General features: G+C 47.1%; 2 protein-coding genes across 2 annotated transcripts; one reads left to right on the top strand and one right to left on the bottom strand.

The window, feature by feature from the left end:
- Window positions 1–2,718: 2,718 nt before the first annotated feature.
- Window positions 2,719–12,752, bottom strand: HPD (4-hydroxyphenylpyruvate dioxygenase). Its single transcript, XM_063086794.1, has 14 exons — window positions 12,692–12,752; window positions 12,550–12,576; window positions 11,775–11,837; window positions 11,325–11,429; window positions 10,682–10,724; window positions 10,451–10,533; window positions 9,424–9,513; window positions 8,320–8,423; window positions 7,784–7,861; window positions 7,105–7,267; window positions 6,930–7,001; window positions 4,893–5,015; window positions 3,168–3,284; window positions 2,719–3,076 (listed from the first exon to the last, which is right to left on the bottom strand). The coding sequence occupies exons 1-14, from the start codon at window positions 12,692–12,694 to the stop codon at window positions 2,966–2,968; spliced, it is 1,182 nt and encodes a 393-aa protein (XP_062942864.1). The 5' UTR covers window positions 12,695–12,752; the 3' UTR covers window positions 2,719–2,965.
- Window positions 12,753–18,412: 5,660 nt separating this feature from the next.
- Window positions 18,413–19,117, top strand: LOC134370917 (FUN14 domain-containing protein 1-like). The gene has a single exon (XM_063087856.1). The coding sequence runs from the start codon at window positions 18,440–18,442 to the stop codon at window positions 18,905–18,907; it is 468 nt and encodes a 155-aa protein (XP_062943926.1). The 5' UTR covers window positions 18,413–18,439; the 3' UTR covers window positions 18,908–19,117.
- The last annotated feature ends 6,998 nt before the right edge of the window (window positions 19,118–26,115 follow it).

Genomic DNA, 26,115 nt, shown 5'->3' with positions numbered 1-26,115 from the left:
GTCCATTAATGGTGGGCTGGTTTTAGGAATTGTGCATCCAGACAGGTGAGCACTACTGTAGGTGGATTCATGGAAATAGAGAAAAAGCTTAAGCTGGGGCTGAGCCAGGAAAGAGAAGGTAGAGTTATCTCCTGACCATTCATTCATTCATTCAGCCAATATTTATTGAGCACCTGCTATATGCTAGACACACCTCTAGGCACTGTGGATATAAGAGTGAAGAAAACACTCTCCGTCTTCATGGAGATTGTTCCTGTGGGCAAGCCAGACAAAGAATAAATTTGATAGTAAGGAGAAGAAAGGGAGTGTTACTTGAGGGTGTGTGCGGTGTTCAATAGGGTGGTCAAGAAGGTCCACTGCACTGACATTTGAACAAAGCTCAGAGGAGGAAAGGGAGTCAGCACTGTGGATATCTGGGGGAGGGGTGTTCCAGGCAGAAGGAACAGTGAGTGCAAAAGCCCTTAGGCAGGAGCTTGCCTAGTATATTTGAGGGACAGCAAGGAGGCCAGTGTGGCTGCAGCTGAGTGAGGAAGGGGGAGAGTAAAAAAAATGAGGCTGAGAGGTACTGGGATGGGGGACAAATGATGCAGGGCCTTGCAGGGTAGCACAAGGGCCACCCAGGAGGTCCAGCCCAAGGCACACAGAGGAAACACACATCCAAATCTGAGTTTCATCTTCTCTCTCAAACCTGCTCCTCCTGCTCTGTTTCCCACCTTGGCCAGTGGCAATTCTATTCCCCACCTCCACCCACTACTGCCTGATGCTGACTGCCTAAGCTCACAACCCACAATCCCGGACTTCTCCCTTGTCCTCTCCTCCCTCACCTACCAAATCTGATGGTGGTTCTTCCTTATTCTTCAAATCCATCCACCTCTCCCTCTGCCCCTCCTCAGTCCCACAGGATAAGTCCTTTCCTCATTAGTTCTGCTGTGGGCGCCAAAAGGGGAGCTCCAACGCGAGATATCTGCATACACAGGGCAGACTGGAGGGGAGAGGGAGGTGCTAGGCTGACTTGGGCAAGAGCCCCCCCACCCAGGCCCCTCTCCAAAAATTAAAAGGGTAGTGTCTGTGCTAGCCACTATTTTAAACACCTTTGATATTAAACTCACCATAGCACTAGGGGATGTGTATTATTATCATTCCCATTTATTAGATGTGGGAACTGAAGCATTGAAAAGTCAAGTACCTTGCCCAAGGTCATCCTGCCGGTGAGTGGCTGATCTGGGATGTGAACCAGTGGCAATTCTGTTCCCTGCCTCCACCCACCACTGCCTGATGCTGACTACCTAAGCTTGAAACCCGCAATCCTGGACTTTTCCCTTGTCAATCTGAGCAGTCTAGCTCCCTAGTGTGTGCTCTGCTCTGCCTATGCCCCATCTAAAGAGGGGCACTGCTCAGCACCAGCTGATTGTTGCTGCATAGGAAGGCAAGCCCAGTGTTGTCTTATTGTCCCAAGAAGAACCAGAATCCTAGAATTTCTATTTGAAGTAGTCCAACTTTCTAAAATGTTGACTCAAATTTGTTTGAAACCAATCAGACAAAAAAAATCCGTGAGCCAGAGCTGGCCTCTAAGCCACCCGTTCGCAAACACCTGGGTTACAGAATTCCCCTCTTTGCATAAGCCATGGGAGAATAGAGGGAGAGTATTTTTGCACAGGCCTTGGGCCTGGCCTGTTCATCTGGATTCTCTGATGTTCTTTTCATTTCTGAAGTTCATGATTCCCAAAACCCTGATTTCTTCTATAATCTGGAAAAAAAAAAAAATCTCCCGATTCCCCCCATTATACCAACTCACATTTTTTTCTTACAGTGAGCTCTGTCTGGTCCTAATTCTGAATTGATCCATCTCAGGGAGTGGTGTCAAGCATTAGACGCATAAGGGAAACAGACCCAATTTATCCCCCACCCACTCTTCCCTGGTTTTGAAGAAAGAATTTTCTCCACAGGTTTTAGGACCAGCAGTTCCTCTCCCAATTGCCTCATTCTTTTGCAAGGGTGACTCACGCTGGAGCATGAACAAGCCCCTTTCCAAAAGGAGTCCTCAACTGGAAGCAAGACTGACGGTGGAGCTGCACTGGGTGGGCACTGGTGACTGCCATGCTGAGGGGAAGGGCTGGGCTGAGGGGCTCAGATTCCTCCTGCCTGCTCTATCTCTTAGACCAGGAACCATGTCCTGTGGCTGCTGAGCAAGGATGCTCCTCCTAGAGTCCCTTAGCTAACACTCTTCCTCTCAAATGTTCAGTGGTTCGGGCTTCTGGTAGCAAAACTGAGGACAGCTCATCTTTAGAGATCATAAAGCCACCAGACAGGATGCTACTAAGCTCCGTCCCACCTCGGGGCCTTTACCCTTGCTGTTTCTCTTCCTGAGATACTCTATCCCTGGATTTTCCCGAATGTCACCTCCTCAGAGGGGCCTCGATTGAAATTAGTCTCTCTCCGGTCCTCAACTCTGCACAATCTCATCACCTGTTTTACTGTCGTAATAGCATTTACCACTCTATGAAATCATATTATCTGTCTTTGCCTCTGGAGAGGAAGACATCTGCTCTCCCTGGTTCCAGAATTCCCCCGACTGGCGCGGTTCCACATAGCAAAGTCCCTGCACCGGACGCCTCGTCGCTTCCGCTTTTTTCCAAACCCCGGCGCTGCAGCCCTGGCCTCGGCCTGGTGGCGGAGGGGCGCTACTGCGGCACGCAGGCACAAACTCCAGACACCGCCTTGAACCCGGGACGGCTTTACTCAGAAGGGCGGGAGCAGGGAGCTCCCCAACCAAGGGGGCGTGGTCACCAGGTGGGCGGGGCCTTGAACCCCGGGGCGGCTAGTGGGCGGGGTCTAACAGGAGCGGCCCGCGGGAGAGGATCTGATGTTCAGGGCTTGCGAAGCGGCAGTGTTCCAGGAACAGGGGGCTGGGCCCTGCTCCTGCAGGTGGGCGGAGCCTCAATGGGTCAGACGCGACGGGAGAGGCCTACATGCCGGGTCCGACCCCGTTGGTCTCCAGGTCGGTGAGATTTCCCCGCAGATCCTGCTCCTCCTCAAAAGCCTTGAACAGTGAGTTGAAGTTGCCGGCTCCAAAACCCTGGAGTTGGAGAAAGGAGGTGAGCTGGGGACCCAGAAAGCCGATCATGCTACTTGCATGCCCTCTCGGGCCTGCTGGGGACAGGCCATACCTGGTGGTTGTGACGCTGGATGACTTCCAGGAAGAGTGTGGGCCGGTCCTGCATGGGTTTGGTAAAGATTTGCAGGAGGTAACCCTTCTCGTCGTAGTCCACCAGGATTTTCAGCTCCTAGGCAGGAAGGAGACAGGGGCTGTGCTGCAGGCTGGCCCGCCCTTCTAGCCTGGCACGGTGGGATCCTTAGAAAGTCCATAGAGCTCCTGCACCCCCAAAACCAAGAAAAGATCCCTTTCTCTAACAGTTGCAGCCACCTCCAAATATATCCCCAAATTGTCCTATTGCCACCCCATGCTATATAGTTCCTGTCTAAGCCACCATCAAGGGTGCTACCTGCTTCCAATCTTGCCTTTTTTTTTACAATCCATCCTCCCCACAGACATCAGTGGGATTTTTAAAAAACTAGATTATGTCCCTCTCCTGGAGGGCTTAAAATCCTCTAGTGAGAATTGCAACTCTCATACATTGCTGGTGAGGATGTAAAATGGTGCAACCATTTTGGAAAACAGTCTGGGAGTTTCTCAAAAGGTTATACATAGAGTGACCATGTGACCCAGCAATTCCACTCCTAGATATATACCAAAGAGAATTGAAACATATGTTCATACAAAACTTTGTACACAAATGTTCATAACAGCATTATTTATAATAGCCAAAAAAAAAAAAAAACAAACCCAAAACAAAAAGTGGAAACAACACAAATATCTATCAACTGATGAATGAACAAACTATGATATATGCATACAATGGGATATTATTCGGACATAAAAAGGAGTGGAAGCCTGACATGTGCAACATGAATGAACTATGAAAACATTATGCTAAGTAAAAAAGCCAGTCACAACAGACCACATGTTGTATGATTCCATTTATGTGAAATGTCCAGAGCAGGCAAATCTATAGACACTGAAAGTAGATTAGTGGTTGCCTAGGGCTGGGGCAAGAGAGGGAAAGGGGATGGAGAGATTGGGAGATGATGGCTAAGAGGTTCACGGTTTCTTTTTAGGGTGATGAAAATGCTCTAAAATTGATTTTGACGATGGTTGCACAAGATAGCAAATAGCTAAAAACCATTGAATTGTACACTTTAAAAGAGTAACATTATGTGATTTATATATCAGTAAAGCCATTAAAGGCAAAGTTTAAAAAAAAAAAAAAAAAAAAAAAAAAACTTCAATGGTTTCTGGTTGTAGAACAAAATCCAAACTCCTAAATAGTCCACCAGAGGAATCAGCCCCTGCCTACCTGTCTGACCTAAGTCACTCCTCAAACAAGACCTTTCATGCACTCTAGCCTTTTTTCTGTTCCTCCGACACTTAGAGCTTGCTCCTGCCTCAGGACCTTTGCACTTGCTGTTCCCTTCACCAGGAATGCTCTTTCCCCAGCTCTGGTCCTTTACACAGCCAGTTCCCTCTCATGATCCAGATTTCACTTCTCAGACAGGCCCTCCCTGACCACTCTGTGTAAAACAGCCTCAGATTTCCTGTTTTAACTTTCTACATGGCCCTGACTCTCTCTGATGCTGTTTTTGTTATTTATTTGTTTGTCATCTGCACCCCTCCCCCCCAGAAGACAAGTCCCATGCTGGAAGGGACCTGGGCTGGTTTGTACTCTGTGTCCCTGTGCCTGGTGCAGGGTAGGGGCTTAGGCAATCTTTATGAGGCAAGATGGAACTCAGGGCTTGTACTCTCCACCTGGCTGAGGATCCTGCCTGGGCCTCACCTCCAGGACGTCAATGCTCTCCTTCACCCGAATCTTGGCTGACTTGAGCTTCTCCCGCAGTTGTTTATAGTACGTCGATGGAACACCCAAAAACTCCAAGCCTCTCTCCCTCAAGTGGCGAATCTGTCTCAGAGCAGAGTCAAGGTCAGCTTCTTTGTCTGTCCAAGCTCAATCAACATCCCTAGCCAGGAGGAGGCAGGGTCCCTATGCTAGCTCCCCACAACTGCCAGGGTACCATGTGACCTCATCCCCTTCCTTCTCTGTTGGGGGCCCTGTTAGAAGAACAGCAATTGCTAACATTTATGGAATGCTCACTATGTGCCTGTCTCGAGCACTTTCTTTCTTTTTTTTTTGCAGCTGGCTGGTACAGACAGGGATCTGAACCCTAGACCTTTCAAGCACTTTGTATATATTGCCTCATTATATCCATGCAGAAATCTTTTGAGGCATCTGGACAGTTATTATCCCCAGTTCATAGCTGGGGAAACTGAGGCATTGAAAGATTAAGTATCTATTCTCAACATAGTAGACAGAGTGATTTTATTAAAATACAAGTCAAATCATGTCACTTCTTTGCTTACCCCATGGTGGTGCCATGTCTGAGTCAAATTCAAAGTCTTCACCATGGCCCTCACCATCTGTCCTGACTCCTACCTTCTGACCTGTCCCCTACCTCTGTCCCTTGCTCATTCTTTTCCACCCATTCCAATCTTCAACCTTCCAGGCACATGCCCATCTCAGGGCCTTTGCTCTGTCTTTCCCTCCAGGCTGGGGCACTTTCTCCCTGGGTTTCCATGGGCTTCTCTCCTTCCAACACTTTGCATTCTCAAATGTCTCCTCAGTAAGGCCTTCCCTGACCTCCTGATTTAAATGTGCAATGCCCTTCACCCTTGTTCTCCCTCTTCTCTGCCTTCTTTTCTTTTTCTATTTTTTTTAAAGATGACCGGTAAAGGGATCTTAACCCTTGACTTGGTGTTGTCAGCACCATGCTCAGCCAGCGAGCCAACCGGCCATCCCTGTATGGAATCCGAACCCATGGCCTTGGTGTTATCAGCACCACACTCTCCCGAGTGAGCCACAGGCCAGCCCTCTGCCTTATTTTCTTCCAGAGCACTCACCACCATCTAATATATATTTTATTTATTTTGTTTATTGTCTCCGTAAGGGCAGAAACTACTGTTTGCTGATGTATCCCAAGTACCTAAAACAGTGCCTGGCACATAGTAGGTGCTCAATAAACATCTATTGAGAGACTGAATGAATGAAGTTGCCATGGTCGTGCAGTGAACTCTTGGTTGCACCAGGATTAAATGGGACAGTCCAGGGGCTGGCCCGTGGCTCACTCGGGAGAGTGCGGTGTTGAGAATACCAAGGCCCCAGGTTCGGATCCCATATAGGGATGGCCGGTTAGCTTGCTGGCTGAGCGTGGTGCTGACAACACCAAGTCAAGGGTTAAAGATCCCCTTACCGGTCATCTTTTTAAAAAAAAAAAAAAAAAAAAAAGGGACAGTCCAGGCTCCTGTCCAGTCTTGCACAGTGCCACTTAAGGAATAGGAGGACTCAGGCCTCCAAGGGCTGGATCCACAGACACAGGATCTTAATTTGACTAAAAGGACATAATTTGATCTTGTAGTGCAGTATCCTCACTTAATTTGGCTAAAAGGGCATAATTGATCTTGTAGTGCAATATACTCATTTTCAAGGTGAGGCAACTGAAACCCAGAGAGGGCTTTGAATCCCCCAGAGACACACAGCAAGGCACTGACAGAACTGGGACTAGAATCCAGGCTTCCTGATACTCTAGCACCAGTACCTCCAAAGCCCAGAATGTTCTCCAGAGGATAAACTCTCTGGGGTTGGTGGGGGGGAGGGATGTACCTGCACATGAGTTGAAAGAACCAGTATGTGAGCCCCACCAGCCCTACAGGCCAGAGAATGGTGCACAGGGCTGCCATTGACCCCTTTCCTTTTCATTTTGCAGAGACTGTCACTGGCACTGAATGAGAGGGGAATCAGGACCAGGAATGGGGTTCTAACCGCTGTGATGATGTCTTGGGTCTTGAGAGCGATGTGCTGGACCCCGGGGCCCCCATTATAGTCCACATATTCCTGGGGGAGAAAAACAAGGAGGCCACTGTCATTTGCCCCATCTCTGTAAGTGCCCCAGACCTCTCCCCTGCTCCCTTCTTCCCCAGCCAGGGAAGGCCCCCACCTGGATCTGGGACTTCTTCTTGCCCTGCGCTGGCTCATTAATGGGCATCTTGATGGTCTCCTCATAGTTGGCCACCACGATGGACCGCAGAGAACTGTATTCCGTGTGCACCTGCGTGTCATCCACTGACCAGAAGCGGTGGAACTGAAGGTTTTTCACGTACCTGCCAGGTGGTCAGCAGGACACATCTACTCTGAGTGCCAGCCTGGTACTAGCTCCCCCTGCGCCTCACCACCACCCCATTTCCACTTTCCAGAATTTGTCCCTGAATAGGCTCCAGAAAGGAGACAAAATCGTACCTTTATCATGATAATTTCCCTGTAGGTGGAGGTAAAGTATCTTGTAACAAAAGACATAAAGTATGGCAGTGCTCCAACAGATGGAGGTAAAGTGCTTTGAGAAGCGGGCACTTGCTTCTAATTTGGACAAGGGTGCTGTTTGTGTAGTGACAGTCTCCCTCCAACCCTCCCTGGACCATGATCTCTGTGGATCACTTTGGGCCTTAAATCCTCTGGTCTCCATGGTGACAGTTTTTCAGTGAATGAATGAATCAGTAACCACAGGCTAACTTCCCACCATGTTGTGCTCCATTTTTCACTTTGTTGTGAGAATTGGGGGGTGGGCTTGTCCTCTAGGAGGGCCTGTCACCTTCAGGGAAAGAGAAGGGCCAGGGGCTCACCATTCTGAGGCAGACACCATCTCCTGATCAGGCTGGTTTCCCACAACATGATCGATAATCTCAAGCTTGCAATCAGGACTGGGAAGGGAAAGGGGTCGGGGGTGAGAAGAAGGGCTACCCCCAAATCTCTCCCTTCCTGCTGACCTCTCAATAATGGTGATAATAATAGTAATAGCTCACACTTATGTAGCACTTACTATGGGCCAGGCACTTTATTTTGTCAACCTACACGCTGTTACTATCCCCATTTTACAGATGGGAAACTGAGGCACAGAGAAATAAAATGACTTGCTCCAGGTTAAACGACTATGAAGTAACAGAGTGAGGATTTGAGCCCAGGCAGTCTGGTTGCAGAGCCTGTGCTCTCAGCCTCTATGTCACCTCCTCAAGAGCCCCTTGGGGACTTTCAGGAGTTCCCCAGCAGGCTCCAAATACTCCGCCCCATCAGAGAAGTCCAGCCACATGGAGGAGAGGGAACATAGCTTTTCACACCACTGCAGGGCTTTTACCCCAGCCCTGTTCCGAGGGGCACTCACAGCTTGGAAAGTAGGGGGTCCGTGAATGCTGGGGCCTCGAATCCAGGCAGGAAGCGGCCACTGTAGTTCATCTTCTCTACCAAGGTGTGTGTGGTGTCCCCATACTGTGGGTGGAAAACTTGGCTTGGCCTCTGAGTACCCACCCCTGCTGAGGCCAGGCCACATTTCATGGCGCCAACACAGCCCTGGGATCCAGCCAGGGTCTGACCCTAACTCCATGTGTAATTTTAGGCAAGTCACTTCCCCCTTCTGAAATGAATTGCAACCTGCCACTTGTTTGGGAGTTTCTTTGATGGTCTGTCTGCCCCATGGAACCAGAAGCTCCATGAGGACAGGGACACTGTTTTGCTCATCATGGTATCCCCAGCGCCTAGCCCAGTGCCTGACACATAGTAGGTGCTCAATAAAAATGTGTTGACTAAATGAAGAATGTGTTAAGGGCATTGGATCAAATTATACTGAAAGGCTCTTTCAACATTTTAGCAATCTTTACATTTTACTTAATCTTGAGGAGGTAGGACTTGTGATTGTTTCTGTATTACTATAACACAGGTGCTAAACAGAATTAACAATCTTTGCTGAGTGTCACTGTATATCAGGCACTGTTGTTCTAGGTGCTGTACACAAATGATCTCATTTGATCCTTACAATAACCCTGTGAAGAAACTGAGGCACAGTAAGGTTAACTAGCATGTCTCAGGTCACACAGGTGGTCCAACTCCAGTCCTTGCTCATTTGAACAGAGTCACAGAGAGGTCAAGTGGGTTGCCCAAAGCCACACAGCTAGGGTGGGGTGTGGTTTCCCAAGACCCCATGCTTCTCCTTTGTTCAAAGCCTGTGTCCAAAGCTTATACCCCCATGCTGTCAACCCCCACTGGGGAGGAAGGAGACCCCGAGAGGGATGACTGGTAGCTTCTGTCAGCCCCTGTGCCCTGGCTAAGCATTATAGGTGGTCAAACTTGAGGGAGAATGTCTGTGCGCAGGGAGAAGCATGTGGGGGGGGTGATGGAGTCAGTTGGGGGGGTGATGGAGTCATTTGGGGGGGGTCGGGAACCTCAGTGGGTACTGACCACCAGAGGGGTGGGGGCACCACAGTTAACTCACCGTCTGCAGCACAGCAAACTTCACCTTCCCAAACTTGTCTTGCTCCACCCAGGGCTCCCGCATGATTTTGGCACCCCGTTCCCGGGCTTTCTGCACAGGAGATGGGGTGGGGGAGGCGGTGAGGGCTGGGCCTCCCAGAACCTTTGCCTGCTGCTCCTGCTGGGTGGTCTGTGTGGCCCTGCCACAGCCTCCTCCAATTTTTCCAGCCCCAGGCAGGAACCCCAGCCAGCTTCAGCCATTACCCTGATAACCACGCCTCATGCCCACTTGGCAGGTAGAGAAACAGAGGCCCAGGGTCAGAATTGGGGCTCTGCTAGGCAAACCAGGTAGGGTGGGTATCTGTCCCATATTTGCTAACTCACTCTGTGGCCCTTCCCCCTCTCCAGTCCTCAGTTTCCACATCTGTATAAAGGGTGGTTGGATAAGAATGACATGAGCTTATGTTGAGCACCTTCTATGTGTCAGACCCTGTGCCAAGTGCTCTGTGTACCTGATTTATGTACTTGTTTGGCAAAACCTTACTTACTGCATGTCAATGCTTATATCATACGTGAGGCACTGTTCTTAGTATTGACCTCACAACAACATTATATGAAAGGTACTTTTATAATCTCTATTCTATGGGTGAGGAAATTGTAGCACAGAGAAGCTGTGTCACCTGCCCCAAGTCACACAGCTATTAAGATTCAGGGCCAGGCAGTCTGGCTTTGGAATCCATGCTCTGAACCTCTAAACCACCTCTTGAATACAGTGTTTGGTTCAGAATCATGCTCAAGAGATGATAATTATGATCTTATTTCCTCTTTAATACAACTCAGTGAAGTAGTTGTTTGACAGATGCGGAAACTCAGGCTCAGAGGGAAGACAAGCAGTTAGTAAGAGGCAGGGCATCCCTGAAACCCAGGTGTGTGTCACACCAGCATCTGAGCTCATCACTGTGTGTCCCCCCAGCCCTGACCGAAGGGGTCCCCGTGGCAGGCCAAGCTTTACTGCTTCCTCTCCCAAATCAGCCCAAGTGCAGTCTCACCTGCACAATGTAGTCACAATCTTCGACCTCGAATGCAATGTCCTTCACTCCATCGCCATGTTTCACCAGGTGATCACCCATCTCTGTGGTCATCAGGGGTGGTGGTGGCACTGGAGTCCAAGGCCCCCTCTCCTGGCTCTCAGCCTTCTGGGCCCCATCTCCTTCTAGGCTCAACCTCCCCTCCCTGACCCCACCCACCATGCCCTGTCTCCACCCCTTGGGCCCCCTCACCTGTGTTCCAGGGGTTGAGCGCTGAGGAGAGGACAAACACAATCTAGGACATACAGGAGAAGGGGGTGTGGCTGGTGGCTCATCTGCCCCTTCCTGTCCACCCCCAGACACCCCTGGTGGAGCAGAAGGACCCAGCCACACAGGATTCCTGGACCATGGGTTCTAGCCCCTTCTCCTTCTCCGCCATGGCTTCCCCCACAGGTCCTGAGGGATGGGGGCCTTGTCCTGTGCCAGACCCGCCCTGGGTCTTGGGATGAGCTGCTGGGTCAGGCCTCCCTGTGGGGGAGAGCTCCAGGGATCCCACAGACCAGGGCACTGCTGAGAGTTCTTGCTCTGATGTTCCAGGTCTCCTGAACACCTGTGGGGCCAGCGTTGGGCCAGGAGAGAGGGAGATGAAACTACGAAGGTCCTCAGTGCAGGGTTGTACAAAGCTGCCTGGTGGGGGGGCCCGTGGGGACTGAACTATGCATCCTGGAACCAGTCAAGCTATGCATCCTGAAACAGGAGCACACCTGCCTGAAGAAAGGGGCCTCCAGGTCTAATTTGCGCAAAGGTGCTATATGGGCTAGAGTCCCTGGGAGCAGCAGGAAGAGAGATACCCCATCAGGGATGAGCAAGGGAGTGTCCTGGGGTAGGGACTCACCTTCCCTTGCTGGATTACATGGCTGACCACCTCCCGGGAACCCGTCTCCAGACCTTTGTAGGCTAGTGGCTTGAAGCCCATCTTGCTGCAGTAGAAGGAGGCAGCCTGGATCACAGAGATGTAGAAGGGTTCATGAGGGTGGACAGCCAGCCTGGGGGCCTCCAGCTGAGAGCTCCCAGCCCCCTTCAGCCAGTCTGCCCTGCTGCCCCAGGTGCAGAGACTCTCATGAGAAGAAAGACTGCTCCCTGCACACCCCGACCTCAGATACATTTCCTGCTGGGGTCTGTGTCCCTGATTGTGTAACAAGGATCTAAAGAGCAACCAGTCCCAACACTGGCTCTGATCCTCCCCTCCCAGGGGCCAATCACAGACCCAGCTGGAGGCCTGCCTTGTCCAGGAGGCCCTTTTGCCTGCCCTTCACCTGCTCCAACCCCTTGTCCTGGCTTCTACCTGCTTGGCGTTGCCCACCCAGAAGGTCACGGAGTGGAAGTGAAGGAACCGGCCTCTCTCAGGCTGCAGAAGGAGAGAAGGGGTGAAGTTGAGTCTCTGGAATTGGGTCTATAAAAGTGCATGTAGAGAGGTGTCCCCCAAGGGCCAGCCCGTGGCTCACTCGGGAGAGAGTGTGGTGCTGATAACACCAAGGCCACAGGTTCGAATCCCTATATAGGGATGGCCGGTTAGCTCACTTGGGAGAGCATGGTGCTGACAACACCAAGTCAGGGGTTAAGATCCCTTACTGGTCATCTTTAAAAAAAAAAAAAGAGAGAGAGAGGTGTCCCCCAGCTACTTCCCTTATCCCAGCCTCAACCCCAGAACATAGGAAATGCTGAATGCCGCTCAGCCTTGCCAAGCCTCCAAAGAGGCTTCTCATGTAGAAATTGAGCTCCTGAGGGTTCAGGAGTGGGAAGCCCCTCGGGAGACCTGCCTAGGTTTCATGGAGGAAATTAGTCTTATGCTGCAGCAACATGGACTTAAGTTATACCTTAGAAAGAACTTCCAGACAGGATTAAGAGATGGGCAGGTATTTTTTAAAAGGTAAAAGTTTTTCAGGGGGGCAAGGTTAAGTCCAGCTCAGTCTGTGGGAGCCAGGGGACAAAACTGAGCGTGCTGGCATGGACATCACATGGCCACTGTAGTTATTCCTCTTCTGCTGTTTGCTGACATCTGTCTCCCTGTACTGTGACCCCCTGCCAAACCGAGGCTTCACACTTCCCCTCCTGCTCACCTTCTCTCCTTTGTTGCTGTAAGTCGTCTATGGAGAAAGAAAAGGACAGTGAGAGGAGAGGCTCCACACAGGTGCTTCTGGAAGTCTCACTGCAGGTGTCCCACCCAGGGACAGACTGCCATGGCCCCAGGCAGATTCTTACCATGATTGATCTTGGTCAAACTTCCTGCTGGGAAGACTGGGACAAGAGGCCTGGGGAGTGCTGGGCAGAAGTATTTAACACCAAGCAGGTCCTGCCCAGCCTCCTGGCCTTCCTGGGGGTGGGGAGCTGAGCCCAATCCTGGAAAGTCCTAGGCCTGGGAGCCTCTGATCCAGCTGTGGCCTCATTGGACGGGGTGATGCTGCCAAGCCCAGAGTGGGGAGTGACTTGCCGAGTCCACTAGCCAGTGGGGGGCAGAGCCAAGACAAGAAGCTAAGGGCACTCTCTTTCCACATCCCCAGGCTGGGACTGTAACAATTGTTGTCCAGAATCCAAAGCTCAGAAGCCAAGGCCAGCTTGAGTGCAGTGGTGGCTCCAGAATTCTTATTTAGGGGGGATTTGGGGCCTGGTCTTCAAGCTCTGTTTGCATAGCAAGCATGTAGTTTATACTTAGGATAAAAAGGTTGTATTTCACAGTGGTTAGAGGCACAGGCATGGGGGTTTGCATCCTGGCTCTGCTACATACTACGCGACTGGGGAAAGTCACCAAATCCCTCTGAGCCTCAGTTTCTCATCTGTAAAGTGGGAGTAATATTAGTGTGGTGGGGGATTAAATGACAAAAGGTGTAAGTCTTTGGATTAGGACCTAGCACACAGTGCAGTCTGCTAGTATTGGTTATGATTCATATGTGTCTTTGGGATTTGGGGGGGCTGGTGGAGAATGGGGATCCCTGGCATTGCTACAGCCTGAGTGTCGAGAGAGAGATTGTGGCCCTGGCCCTGTGGCAGGCTTGCAGCATCCCCAGAGCACTGGAAGGTAGAGCTGGTGGCTCTGTGGGGAGGAAGGCCTGGGGCTTTCCCCAGCACCCTTACAGCTGAGCCCTCGGGTCTTGTTTTCTTAGAAGATGGAGTGGTGACTGCTGGCCAGCCATGGCATTTACCTGAGGACTCCAGGACCAGGCTCTGGCTCCATACCAGTCCCCAGAAACTGTTTTCATTGCTATGACAATGGAAACCCTGGCCAGCAACACTGGGGTGGGGGCACAGGATGGAGAACTCTCCCAGGCTGTGCAGTTAGCAAGTGACAGAGTAGAATTGTAATGTGAACCAAGTTATTCTAACTTCAGAACCCACATTTTAAATTGCTGTGCTACCCTGTATACAAATGGGAGATATTGATATCCCTACCAGATGGATGGAGAAACTGAGGCCCAGAGAGGTGAACACATGTCCCTGAGGTCACGGAGCTAGTAACGACAGAGATTCAAACTGTGGCCTGTTTGATTCTGAAGTTGGGTCTCATCACATCAGTCCAAACATCTTCTCTCTTCTCTATTTTCTGGGCAATTCTGGAGGCAGGCGAGGTGCTCCTACCTCTTTATTCTGCCGCTAACTCGACAGCTCTTCAGCCTTCCCCCAGTGTCCATCTCAGTCCCCTGGGTCTAAGTTTCCAGCTGAGAAAACTGGAGTGGAGGTATCCCAGAGTAGACCTCACTGGCCCAGGAGGTTCCACTGAGGGAGACAGGCTCAGTGAAGCCCACACATCCCCCCCAGGCCAGCAGGAACACCTTGTCCCGTTGCTTGCTCTGGCCAGCTCAATACCCCAGTCCTGGATCCTGGCCTGGCACAAAGTCAATATTTACTGAATCAGTGAAGTATGTTATCAGCAGTCTTAGGGTTCCAAAGGCTAGGCTGGCAGGCATCTGGCTCGGCTGGGCAGGGGTAGTGACTTTGTCCCTCCTACCCTCTGGACTTTGCTTCCAGAAACACTGTGTGTCTCAGTCACATTCTGGCAAGCTTCCCTGGTAGATACTATTTCATGTTGCTGAAGGAGCTAAGCGTATCCTGTGTGACTCCACTGGGAGAGAACTCTGGAAGCTTGTGCCTGGTTTCCCTGGACTTCACAGCATGTGCTTTTTTCCTCTGCTGATTCTACTGTGTATCATTTTGCTGTGATGTCTCAGCCTTGGCTGTGACTGTATGCTGGATCCTGTGAGTTCTAGCAAATCACTGAACCTGGGAGTGGTCTTGGGAACCCCAACACAGTGGTGGCAGCAGTGGGATTCACTAGATTGACCCCGACTCACTGAAATATGGCAAAAGCATTGTTTAGGAAAAGAAAGAATGAAAGGGCAAGAAATATTTTTCCTGGGATATGAATATGAGATTCCTAGATGCATAAACGCTGGCCATCTTCTTTGATACTGTTATTGTTATGATCAAGGCAGCCCTGTCCTTGAACTCCTTTCTAAGACCTGGCTGAGCACTCAGCAGCTGCCCAGTGCTGTAGGACAGCCTGCATGGCCTCCAGGGCTGGACAACAAATTTTGGACGCCTGAGTGGCTATGGAGTTACCTATGTTATGAGACAGCAGCCTGAGCTATAGCTGAAGCTCTTCTGAAAGGTAAAACTTACCTGTGGAATTTGAAAATGATAGATTGATCTCCAGGAAAGTTGACTATCTGCATCCCTGGCCTCTTTTGGCTGTGCTGGCTAAAGTCAGGGGAAAAGGGCCGGCCTGTGGTATACTTGGGAGAGCGCGGTGCTGACAACACCAAATCAAGGGTTAAGATCTCCTTACCAGTCATTTTTTAAAAAATAAAATAAAAATAAATAAATAAATAAAGTGAGGGGAAAGAAGCCTAGAAGGGGTGATACCTTTAGTTTTTGTTCTCTTCTCAGGGTGGAAGGAGAAAGGGCCCAAGTGTTCCCAAAGGTAAGCTTTGGGTGGACTAAATATGTTAAAAGTTTGCATTTTCTCCCCTCCAAGTGGGAGGAAAAAATTTAAATCAGGGGGGATTCTGTGGCCTAGCTAGAGAGAGGCTTTTGTGTAGGCAGAGAGGAGTGATCCTGGATCCATCACACACTAACCGAGCAAACTAGGGTGAGTGATTTCACCTCTCTGAGCCTCAGTTCACTCATCTGTAAAATGGGAATTATAGTAGTACCTCCCTCATGTGAGGATCATCTGACCTAATGTATGCAGAGGGCTTTGCTTGATGTCTGGCACAAGGTAAGCACTCGGTGAATGATTACCAATTAGGTTTATTATTATAAAGAAGGTAGAAGGGTTTCAAATATCAGGATGGAGGGTTTGGAACTTATCTTTGAGGCATTGGGGATCTATTGAAGGTTTTATAGTAGAGTTGCAACATGATCAGAACTTTTTTTTTTTTTTTTGACACCTGGCCGGTATGGGTATCTGAACCCGTGACCTTAGTGTTACCAGCATGATGCTCTCCCAAGTGAGCTAACTGGCCAGGCCATGATCAGGACTTTAAAGCCTGCTCTGCTTTAGGTCAGCATAGGGAAGAGAGCTGAGCAGGGAACCCAGCTGTCCATAGCTGCTGTGCTTAGACCAGAGTGGCCCAGTGGTCTATTTGTGATTCTCTATTATGTCTGGGGAAAGTAAACAAACCAAGAAGCTTTAGTTACATTTTAAAGTTGGATTTAAAATCAAATGGCCCTGTGCTCTGCTTCCTAGAATCTATAACTGCAGATTCCCAAACAGACAGAACTAAAGAGGATTCAGAGGCATAAGCCCATAGATAGCCAGTCCCCACAGCTGCCCAAGCAAGGGCTGAGATCGCAGTTGGGGACCAGAGGGGGTGAGTGCTGGCCAGGGTGCCCAGCTGGTCCTGTTATCAGGGCTAGTGAGTGCAGCCGGGCAGGGTCATTGGGTGGGACTGGTCTTTATCTCTTGAGGCACAGAGACTGCATGCCTGAGCTCTTTGGTCACAGGCTGCTGTATCACCAGGCATCAGTGAGGGCCTGGAGGTCCAGAGAGTTGATCGTGTGGGATACAGGATCCCCAGGCCCTGCAGGCTGTGTGACCTTGGGCCACCCCTGGCCTCTCTCTGAGTCTCAAAATCCCAAACTATGCAAGCAGCAGGGGGCAGGGGAGCACTGGATCTGATGTGGTCTGACAGATGTCCTCTGTGCTTGGCTTTGGGGGCATCAAGGAGTGTCCTGAATATGCCGTTCTTACCTCTCCAGCATCCATTCCTCCTCTATCTAATAATAGCATCTCACTTTTCCCCAGGGAACCATCCTTTCCTGTCCACGTGGTTTGGGGGGATGGAGAATGTGATCAGGACTGGCTAGTGAGAATCTCTCCGATTAGTCCAGCGCTGGGCACATGACCAGAACCAGCCAATGCGGGTTTGCCCTGGGACTTTTGTGTGAAAAAGAGGCTCTCTCCGAGCTCTGGTTTTGCTGAGCTGAATGAATGGCACTGCAGTGGCCATATCTGAGTCTGCTGAGGGAAAACATGCCTGTGGATAAAGCCAGCATGGAGAAAGCAGAGCTGAGAGAAGAAAAGCAGATTCCCGATGTCTGAGCAACTTGTTCCAAGCATGCTTCTGGAAGAGCCAAAATGTTCCCCTTTTGCTTAAGCTAGTTTGATTTGGATTTCTGGCGTTTACAACCAAAGTCTTGACAAACACAGGACAACACCACCACCACCACCACCATCTATGAGCACTTATTCACTTTCAGACACCAAGGTGGAGACCGGAAGGAGCTGTCTGTTCCAGCACAGAGGAGAACTGGATTATTGATGTTGTTTAGAAATGCTAACACTAGATAAGAAAATTAAGTCGATAGAATTTCAGCAGTTTTTATTTTTAAATTCTCTGTAGACAATGCACCTCTGTGGTAGACACAGAGATACACTGTTCACAACCCCCCTAAGGAGGGACTTACTGCACAGCCGCAGGGAGAGTGTCAGCTGTCACTTCCTATGGGATCTGCCTCATCCGCAGAGAGTTTATCCAAAGCCACATCCTTCCCAAGGCAGCCCACATTTGGTGACTGAGCAAAGAAGGTTGGACTATTTCGGCCCAATGGGAGATGACTCTGATCAGTAAGTCCAGAGCCCCTGGTAGGTTTGGCCAAGGCCTTGTTGGATATCCAGCACTGACCTCTCCTCTCCCCAGTCAAGCTCCCCTACTTCCTTTCACCAATGTGGGCCCTTAGAATCATCTTGCACCCCAAGCTCTGTCTTAGCCTCTGCTCCTGGGGAACAAATGGTAAATCGAGAGCTCCCTTATTACCTGCACCTGGGTAGACAGAACCCACCACCACTCCCTCTTTCGTGTGCCACTGCTGAGCACTGTACCTATTCTATCCTCTCGATTTACCATTTTTTCTCCCATTTTACAGATGAGGAAGTTGAGACTTAGGAAGAGGGAGACTTGCCCAAATAACTTATCCACCGTGGCTGGACAATGCTGAGCCAAGACTCAGATCCAGACCCCATTCATATCACTATGTTTGTAACGATCCAAACATAAAACCAGTTCATGCTGTCAAGATTTCAAGGCACTTAGCATTCATGTGGGGAACATGAATGTGGAGAATACCATCTGAACTTTCTGAATCATGTTCTTAATTCTACAACAGGGCCTGGCAAACATTTTCTGGAAAGAGCCAGATGGTAAATCTTTCAGGCTTTGTGAGCCACAAGACCTCTGTTGCAACTGTTCAACTCTGCTGCTGTAGCCTGAAAGCACCATAGACAACATGTGAACGAGTTGGTGTGGCTGTGTACCAGTAAAACTTTATTTACAGAAACAGGCAGTGAGAAGAAAACACACAATGGTCCAGATTTAGACCAAGGGCTGTAGTTTGCTCACCCTGCCTAGACAATCAATAAAACAATAAGTCAAAACTTGGTTTGTAGCACTTGCTGATTTCTGTGGTATAAATACTCCCTGTGGGACCACCCCAGAGCAGGCTGCCGGCAGTATCATGGCCACCCGGAAACCCCCTCCCCAAGAGTGTGAAAGTGATGACAACTCTTACGAAGTGTTGGATTTAACTGAGTATGCAAGAAGACACCACTGGTGGAATCGAGTGTTTGGCCACAGTTCGGGACCTATGGTAGAAAAATATTCAGTAGCTACCCAGATTGTAATGGGTGGCGTGACTGGCTGGTGTGCGGGATTTTTGTTCCAGAAAGTTGGAAAACTTGCAGCAACCGCAGTGGGTGGTGGCTTTCTTCTCCTTCAGATTGCCAGTCACAGTGGCTATGTGCAGATTGACTGGAAGAGAGTCGAAAAAGATGTAAACAAAGCGAAAAAACAGATTAAGAAACGAGCAAATAAAGCAGCACCTGAAATCAACAATGTAGTTGAAGAAGCAACAGAATTTATCAAACAGAACATTGTGATATCCAGTGGATTTGTGGGAGGCTTTTTGCTAGGCCTTGCATCTTAAGGACATGAATGTTCTACCATAGTGGATTCAATGTGAGAAGAGAAGTGGTGGCTACAAGGTGGTCTGTCAACAGCATAGACCACTAGAGTCTCCAGGGCAAGGAAGAACAACTGGCTGGACAATACTGAACTCACAACTTAGCATTTTGCCATCTGAAGCTTGGCAAACTAGTATTTGCTGTCAACCTATATGGTATGCAAACAATAGTATTCCTGAGCAAAACGCTTTCATCATTTTAAAAAATTTGCATCTGTTTAGAAGCTAGCCTATAAAATATCACCATTGGATGTAGATATGGAGAAGAAATAAATGTTGGATTTATTGCCCAGTGGGAAAAAATAAATAAATAAAATAAATAAATAAATAAATACTCCCTGTGGCCAATTTCAAGCTACCAACATGAGGTTGATGAACTTGGAGTTGAGCATGTGCAGTAACATATCACACAGATACAATAGACGTAAATAACCTCAAAAGCGTATGTAATACTCAAAACATAGTAAAATCATCAGGAAGTGATGAGATTTGAGCATTTATTATCACTGTTTTAGTACATTGTATTTAGTTGTAAGTTTTGTTGTTGTTGTTGTTGCTTTTTAACTTAAATTTTGAATATAATTTAATTTTGACTAATACTGTTTAAAAAATGGTTTACCAACTTCCTGAAGAATTGGCAGTGGACTGTAATGAGCCAGTAGGAGCTGCTCCACTGCTTTGGTTGCCTGAGGTTCAGGGGGTGAGAGGCCCCCATGATTGGGGAATGGGTAGAGGAAAGCAGTGGTCAGGGAGGCTGAGCAGCTGATGTGGCATCAAGGCTCAGGGCACATCAAAGGGGTTTTCTCTTTCCTCTAGGGCCAAACTGCCATTGCATCAGTAGCTCCATTACTTGCATAAGCCAAAGGTGAAGTTACGCAAGACCAGCCATTGATCCCTTCCAGGCCAAGCCTGTGTCTTCATCACCAAAGTTCCCATGCTTGCAAACATCTCCCCGCTTCAGTTTGGAGGGCTGACTCTCATTCCTGGCAAAGGCAACGGGAGAGTTAGCTTTGACCTCTGATTTCCTGAGTTGCCCTCAATATATTGTTTAACCTCTCTGAACCCCCTTTTTCCATTTCTGAAGATTAAGGAGAGCTGTCATGAGTCTTTGTTACCTACAGGGATAGGAGTAACTGTGTTCAGGACTTTCATTTAATATAACAACCCTGTGAGGTAGGGATTATTATCCCCATTTTACTGTTGAGGAAACTGAGGCTCAGAGAAGCTAAGTGGTTCATACTAATAGGTGGAGTTGTGATTTGTTTTTCCTTACCCCCAGTCCCAGTTTCTCATCTTTTCTGGTGCATTTCACTTCCTCCCGAGACTCTCAGGATTTCCACGAATGAAAGCAGTATGAGAAGCCACTAGCAAGGGACTTGAAACCTAAATGCCCCAGGAACCAGGAGAGTGACACAGAGAGAGAAGAGATGGGTGGGATTGTGGAGAGTTACACCACCACACTCTGCCAACAAGGGCAATAACTCAGCTCCAGCCAGTTGGTGACTGTGGGATATGGGCCCAGTTTGGTCAGATTTTATTCAAGAAAAGTTAGAAATTTGAATTTTTATGTGAAATACATTGATTAAAAAATTGTACTGTTTTTAATTCCATCTATATGAAATATCCAGAATAGGTAAATTCACAGAGACAGAATGCTGATTGGTGGTTGCAGGGGCTGGAGCGGGGAGGGAGGACTGGGGAGTGACTGCTAAGGGGTACGAGGTTTCCTTTTGGGGTGATGGAAAGAAATGATCTGAGACTAGATAGAGGCGATGGTGGCACAACATTGTGACTGTACTAAATGCCCCTGAAGTTTTCACTTTTTTTTCTTTTGGTGGCTGGCTGGTATGGGGATCTGAATCCTTGACCTTGGTGTTATCAACACCACACTCTAACCAAGTGAGCTAACTGACCAGCCCCCTGAATTTTTCACTTTAAAATGGTTAATTTTATGTTATGTAAATCTCATCTCAATAAAATAAACTGTATTGATTTTAGATTTTTTATGATTTTGTGTGTTTTTTGATATTGAGAAGTAGCATTTTTATTGAAGATTAACATCCATGAGAAAGTGCATGTAAGTCTACAGCTATGACTTTTTACACTTATTTAACCAGCTCAGATGTGTTTTATTTTGTTCTTTAACACAGAATTAATAGAAGTTAATTTAGGGTGAAAAAAGAAAATACACATAATTAAGAGTAAAAAAAAAAATGAAAAACAAAAATATTCTCTGATAATCCTTCATTCATAAACACTGCCATGGGTGATCTGGGCCTATCCCCCCAGACTACCTTCTAAAAATGTATAAACATATACAGATATGATACAAGAATACTTCAAATAGTTCATGGAAAAATAGAATTAAAAGATAATATGAATCTTTCCATGAACTTTTTGAAGGAAAAAGTACAAGGAAAACTTTGTGCTTTTCTGTAACATAATTTTTTGCATATACTCTGTAAACACTTCATTGTGTGTGTGTGTGTGTGTGTGTGTGTGTGTGTGTGTGTGTATGCTCATGTGCTTCATCAAAAGGCTGTACCATAATTTAACCAACTCCTAGAACCAAACGTTATCAAGTCTTGCCATTAGAAACTGCCACTGTGGTGATCTATCTCACTTGAGGGTACAGTTTCATGCTTTTTACCAATAACTTCATTAAATTACTCTGAATTAATAATTATAACTATCCTGTTTTAAAAAGTTTACTTTCTCCCCTGCCCCACACTCTGCCCAGGTACTAAATATTAATTAACACCCTCACATGCAAGACCACCCACCTTTCTCCATTCCCATGCCATCATATGCAAGCATATGATATACACACATATGGGACAGGTGACTGTTGTGTGGTCCTCCATATCTTACTTTTCCAAATGTTTAAATATTGTCAATTGTGCTGGATATTCCATTTGCCCATTCAAATCTCTCCCCTCCCCGCCCTGCTCTGTGCCTCAGTTCCCATTGCTTTCAGCCAACCAGAGGCTCTGGGGGGAGATGAGACAGAGACAGAGGTGGAGTATTTATTCCCTGGCTCCCTCCTGGCCAGATATTGGTTTAGCAGCAGCTGTGTCCCTCTATGGAAGGCTCCTGTTTGGTGGCTACAACTCTCTCTAGGCTCCCAAACTGCTTCCTTCCCTTGCCCCTTTAGATATGGGGTAGTAATGAACCCCCCATGCTTGCCAGCCCCGGGGGCTTCATCATCCCTTATTTGCTCCCTTAACATTGCCCATGACTTTGTTAATAGCCCCTTCATTACACATGCCTCAGATATCCTTCTAAGGATGCCAGCTGTTTCATGATGGGGCCCTGAACTGATTCAGCAACTAATTAAAAATTCATAAAAACTCTCAACGAGCCAAGTCACACAAATCCACCACTATTTTGGACCTTGAAGTCCAGTCCCTTGTTTGATAGATGCAGGTACTGAAGAGAAGAGAAGAAAATTGACTTGTCTGCCCCACTCCTAGGCCAGGGCTGAGGTGAAATGTGGGAAGTCTGGTGAGTCGTTCTTCAGCTGGGCGGTGTAAATCAGCACCGACCAGCTCTTGCTAGGGCAGTTCCAGCTCCCTGGCTCCACTTCCCGATTGCGCACCTCTGGGCTTTCCTCTGTTCTCTTTTTTTAAAAGATGACTGGTAAGGGGGTCTTTTTTTTTTTTTTTTTTTTTTTTTTTTTTTTTAAAGATGACCGGTAAGGGGATCTCAACCCTTGGCTTGGTGTTGTCAGCACCACACTCAGCCAGTGAGCTAACCGGCCATCACTATATATAGGGATCCGAACCCGTGGCCTTGGTGTTATCAGCACTGCACTCTCCCGAGTGAGCCACGGGCCGGCCCTTGCTTTCCTCTGTTCTGAAGTGAAGATGAACAAGAGACGGATGTTTGAAAGAGGCAGACAACTTACGCTCTAGATTTTGGCAGGTTTCTAAAACAAAGACTTTGTTGGGCCGCCTATGGGCACTGCAGGTAAGATGAACCAGAACAACCAGAAAAGGAAGGGGCAACGATTGTTCTCAGCCTGCTCCCCTGCAGTCCTCAAAACACTCTGCCAAACATTTAAACATCAACAAGCTGGTCCACATTCTCTAAGAGACAAACTTAAGACAAACAGGGAAACGTGCACTTCACTATCAAGTGGAAAGTGTAGAGAACAGCCTAGCTTTGGGCAGGTCAGAGATGATTTCCAGGGGAGGTAATGTTTGAATGTGCCAGAAACTGCTAGAAGTTCAGGAAGCCTGGAACATAAGTTGTGTGTGTGTGTTTTTACTGGGGGGAGGGGGGAATGTAGGGATGGAGGGGTGTCTAAAGGCAAGCAGAGGTCAGAGGCTCTTGAAGGCCAAGAGAAGGGCACTGGAAAGCCATTAAAAGCTTTTAAGTAGCAGAGTGACAATGTCCCTCTTTGGAAACATGATTCTGGCTGCTGTGGAGAATGGCTTAAAGGGGGCAACCTGAGACCAGTTCAGAGGCTGCTGCAATCAGGGGAAAGATTGTGGTGCCAGGGGCAAGAGTAGAGGTGGAGGTGATGGTTGGATTTGAGAGCTATGAAGGCAGCAGAAGGGACAAGATCTAGGTTTATTATAAGAATGACAACAATATTGACAATAACATAATACAGTGACTTAAACAGTAGCTCTGGTTTCAGACTGCATGGGTGGGAATCTTCTCCCTGCCCTTATTTAGAAAAATGTCAAACCTCAGAAGAGTTGCAAGATAGTTTCCGAGAACAGCTATATATCTTTCACTTAGATTTACCACTTGTTACATTTGGCCTCTCACTCCCCCTCTGTTATCTTTTTTTTTTTTCTGAATCACTTGCAAGTTAGTTGCAGAAATCATGATACCACACCTCTAAATATTTCAGCATTTATTTCCTTTAAGTAAGGAGATACATTTATCTCCTTTGAATAAGGAGATACTCATATAATTGCAATATCATCATCTTACTGAGGAAATTTAACATTGATACATTATAATTTAATGTAAAATTCATATTCAGATTTCACCAATTGGTCCAATAATGTCTTTTAAAGCGGCTGCTTTTCACTTAAAAAACAAACAAACAAACAAACCCAGTATCCAATCAAGGATCCTGTGTTACATTTAGTTATTGTGTCTCTTTTCTTTTTTTGGTCAATGTTAAAAATGTTAGCTTATTTAAAAGAGATAATTGCTTCTCTTGTCCTACTTCTGAATTGCCTAGGACAAGAGAAGGAAATAATTGATAATACTTAAATGAAAGTTTCTTGGGTAAGAGAAAAAAAGGAAATTTTAATAGAAAAAAAATGTTGAGAAAATACATATGAACTTAAGTTCTTTATACTGCACTTCTGAGATAGAACTATAGCTTTAGTTCCCATAATAAACACACACTGATGTAATCCTAGCACACTGCTGACTCCCAGGGGTCTGCTTGTTATGATGAAAATAAAAAATGATTTCCATGTCAAAAAAAAAAAAAAAAAGAGATAATTGAATGAAATACAGGAGGCCTAATGTACTCAATTCTACTTTTTTTTTGTATAAAGATTATGTTTTAGCTTTTTTTTTTTTTTTTTTTTTTTTTTGTGACCGGCCGCACCACACTCAGCCAGTGAGCGAACCGGCCATCCTTATATAGGATCCGAACCTGCGGCGGGAGCACTGCTGCGTTCTCAGTGCCGCACTCTCCCGAGTGCGCCATGGGGTCGGACCTAGCTTTTTACTTTGAAATGATATCAAACTTACAAAAAATGTTGCAAAAATAGTATAAAGAATGTTCATATGTTTTACCTAGAGTCATCAATTATTTACATTTTGCCACACTTTTTCATTTTATCTACTAACATATATTTGTATATTTTCTTTTTCTTTTCTTTTCTTTTTTTCTTTCTTTTTTTTTTGTGGCTAGCTGTTACGGGGATTGAACTCTGGACCTTGGTTATCAGTACCATGCTCTAAGCAACTCAGCTAACTGGCTAGACCTAAAGACATCATCTTACATGTCCACAGTACAAGTATCAAAATCAGGAAATTTAACATTGACTGGCCAGTTAGCTCAGTCAGTTAGAGCATGGTGTTATAACACCAAGGTCAGGGGTTCAGATCCCCACAGGGCCAGCCACACACACTACACTGTGTTCAAGTTTCCCCAACCGGCCCCAAAATATCCCTTGTAACTTTCTTATGGGGGGGAGGGTAGAACCAAGATCCAATCAAAGATCACACATTGCAATTTGTTGTTGAATCTCTTTAGTCTTTATTTTATTTATTTATTTTTTTTGGTGGCTGATGGGTATGGAGATCCAAACCCTTGATCTTGGTGTTATCAATACCACTCTCTAACCAAGTAAGCTAACCAGGCAGACTTACACTCCTACCCCCCATGTATTTCATAACATTGACCTTTTTGAAGACTTCAGGCCAGTTGTTTTGCAGAATGTCCCTCAATTTGAATTTGTCTGTTTTCCTATGGTTGGATTCAGGGCAAACATGCTTGAACACTACCTAGGTTAGGTTGTGTCCTTTTCAATGCAAAATATTAGGGGCACATGCTAAAACCTTAAGTTTGATCGTTTGGTTAAGCTGTAACTTTGGCTTCATATTTTGCTAGTTGAGCAAGTCGGTTGTTGAGATGGTTTTCTCAGCTGTCTAATGAGGATAATAATAATCCTTGTTTCATGAGGCTGTTGAATTAATGTGGGGGTACTTCAAAAAGTTCATGGAAAGGTTCATATTATCTTTTAATTGTTTTTCCACGAACTTTCTGAAATACCCATGTACGTGTAAGACACTTAGAGCAATGTTTGGCACATTGTATTTGATAAATACTATGATTACTATCATCACTACTATTTTTACTAGAACTTACAGAAACCTTAATATGTGAGAGGCACTGAGCCCAGGGCTTCACAATTCTTCATATTGCCAGCACCTAGGACAGTGTATAGCACATAGAAAGTAGTCAATGAGAATTTGCTGATAGAAGGAAATCTCTTAGAGATAGATTGCTATCAATATATTGCACCATTTCACAGATGAGGAAACTGAGGCTCAGAGAAGTGAAGTAATTTATCTAATGTCACACAGATTGCAGTAAGTGGCAAGAGCCTGGATTTGAACCCAGGTTTATAGGGTTTATTAAATGAGGGATAAGGAACCTGAATATGTTGCATAAAAATCCTCAAGGGCAA

Source organism: Cynocephalus volans, chromosome 2, assembly GCF_027409185.1.
Source record: "Cynocephalus volans isolate mCynVol1 chromosome 2, mCynVol1.pri, whole genome shotgun sequence".
NCBI lineage: Eukaryota > Metazoa > Chordata > Mammalia > Dermoptera > Cynocephalidae > Cynocephalus > Cynocephalus volans.
This window is presented reverse-complemented; position numbering and strand designations above follow the sequence as displayed.

Bases quoted from the DNA above. Each gene is read 5' to 3' on its own strand.
- HPD (XM_063086794.1), bottom strand. The intron at 9,514-10,450 runs GTGAGACTGCAC...TCTCCTGTGCAG, and splicing joins ATTGTGACTACATTGTGCAG to AAAGCCCGGGAACGGGGTGC. The intron at 3,077-3,167 runs GTATGGCCTGTC...CTCCAACTCCAG, and splicing joins TCCAGCGTCACAACCACCAG to GGTTTTGGAGCCGGCAACTT.
- LOC134370917 (XM_063087856.1), top strand. From the start codon at position 18,440: ATGGCCACCCGGAAACCCCCTCCCCAAGAGTGTGAAAGTGATGACAAC.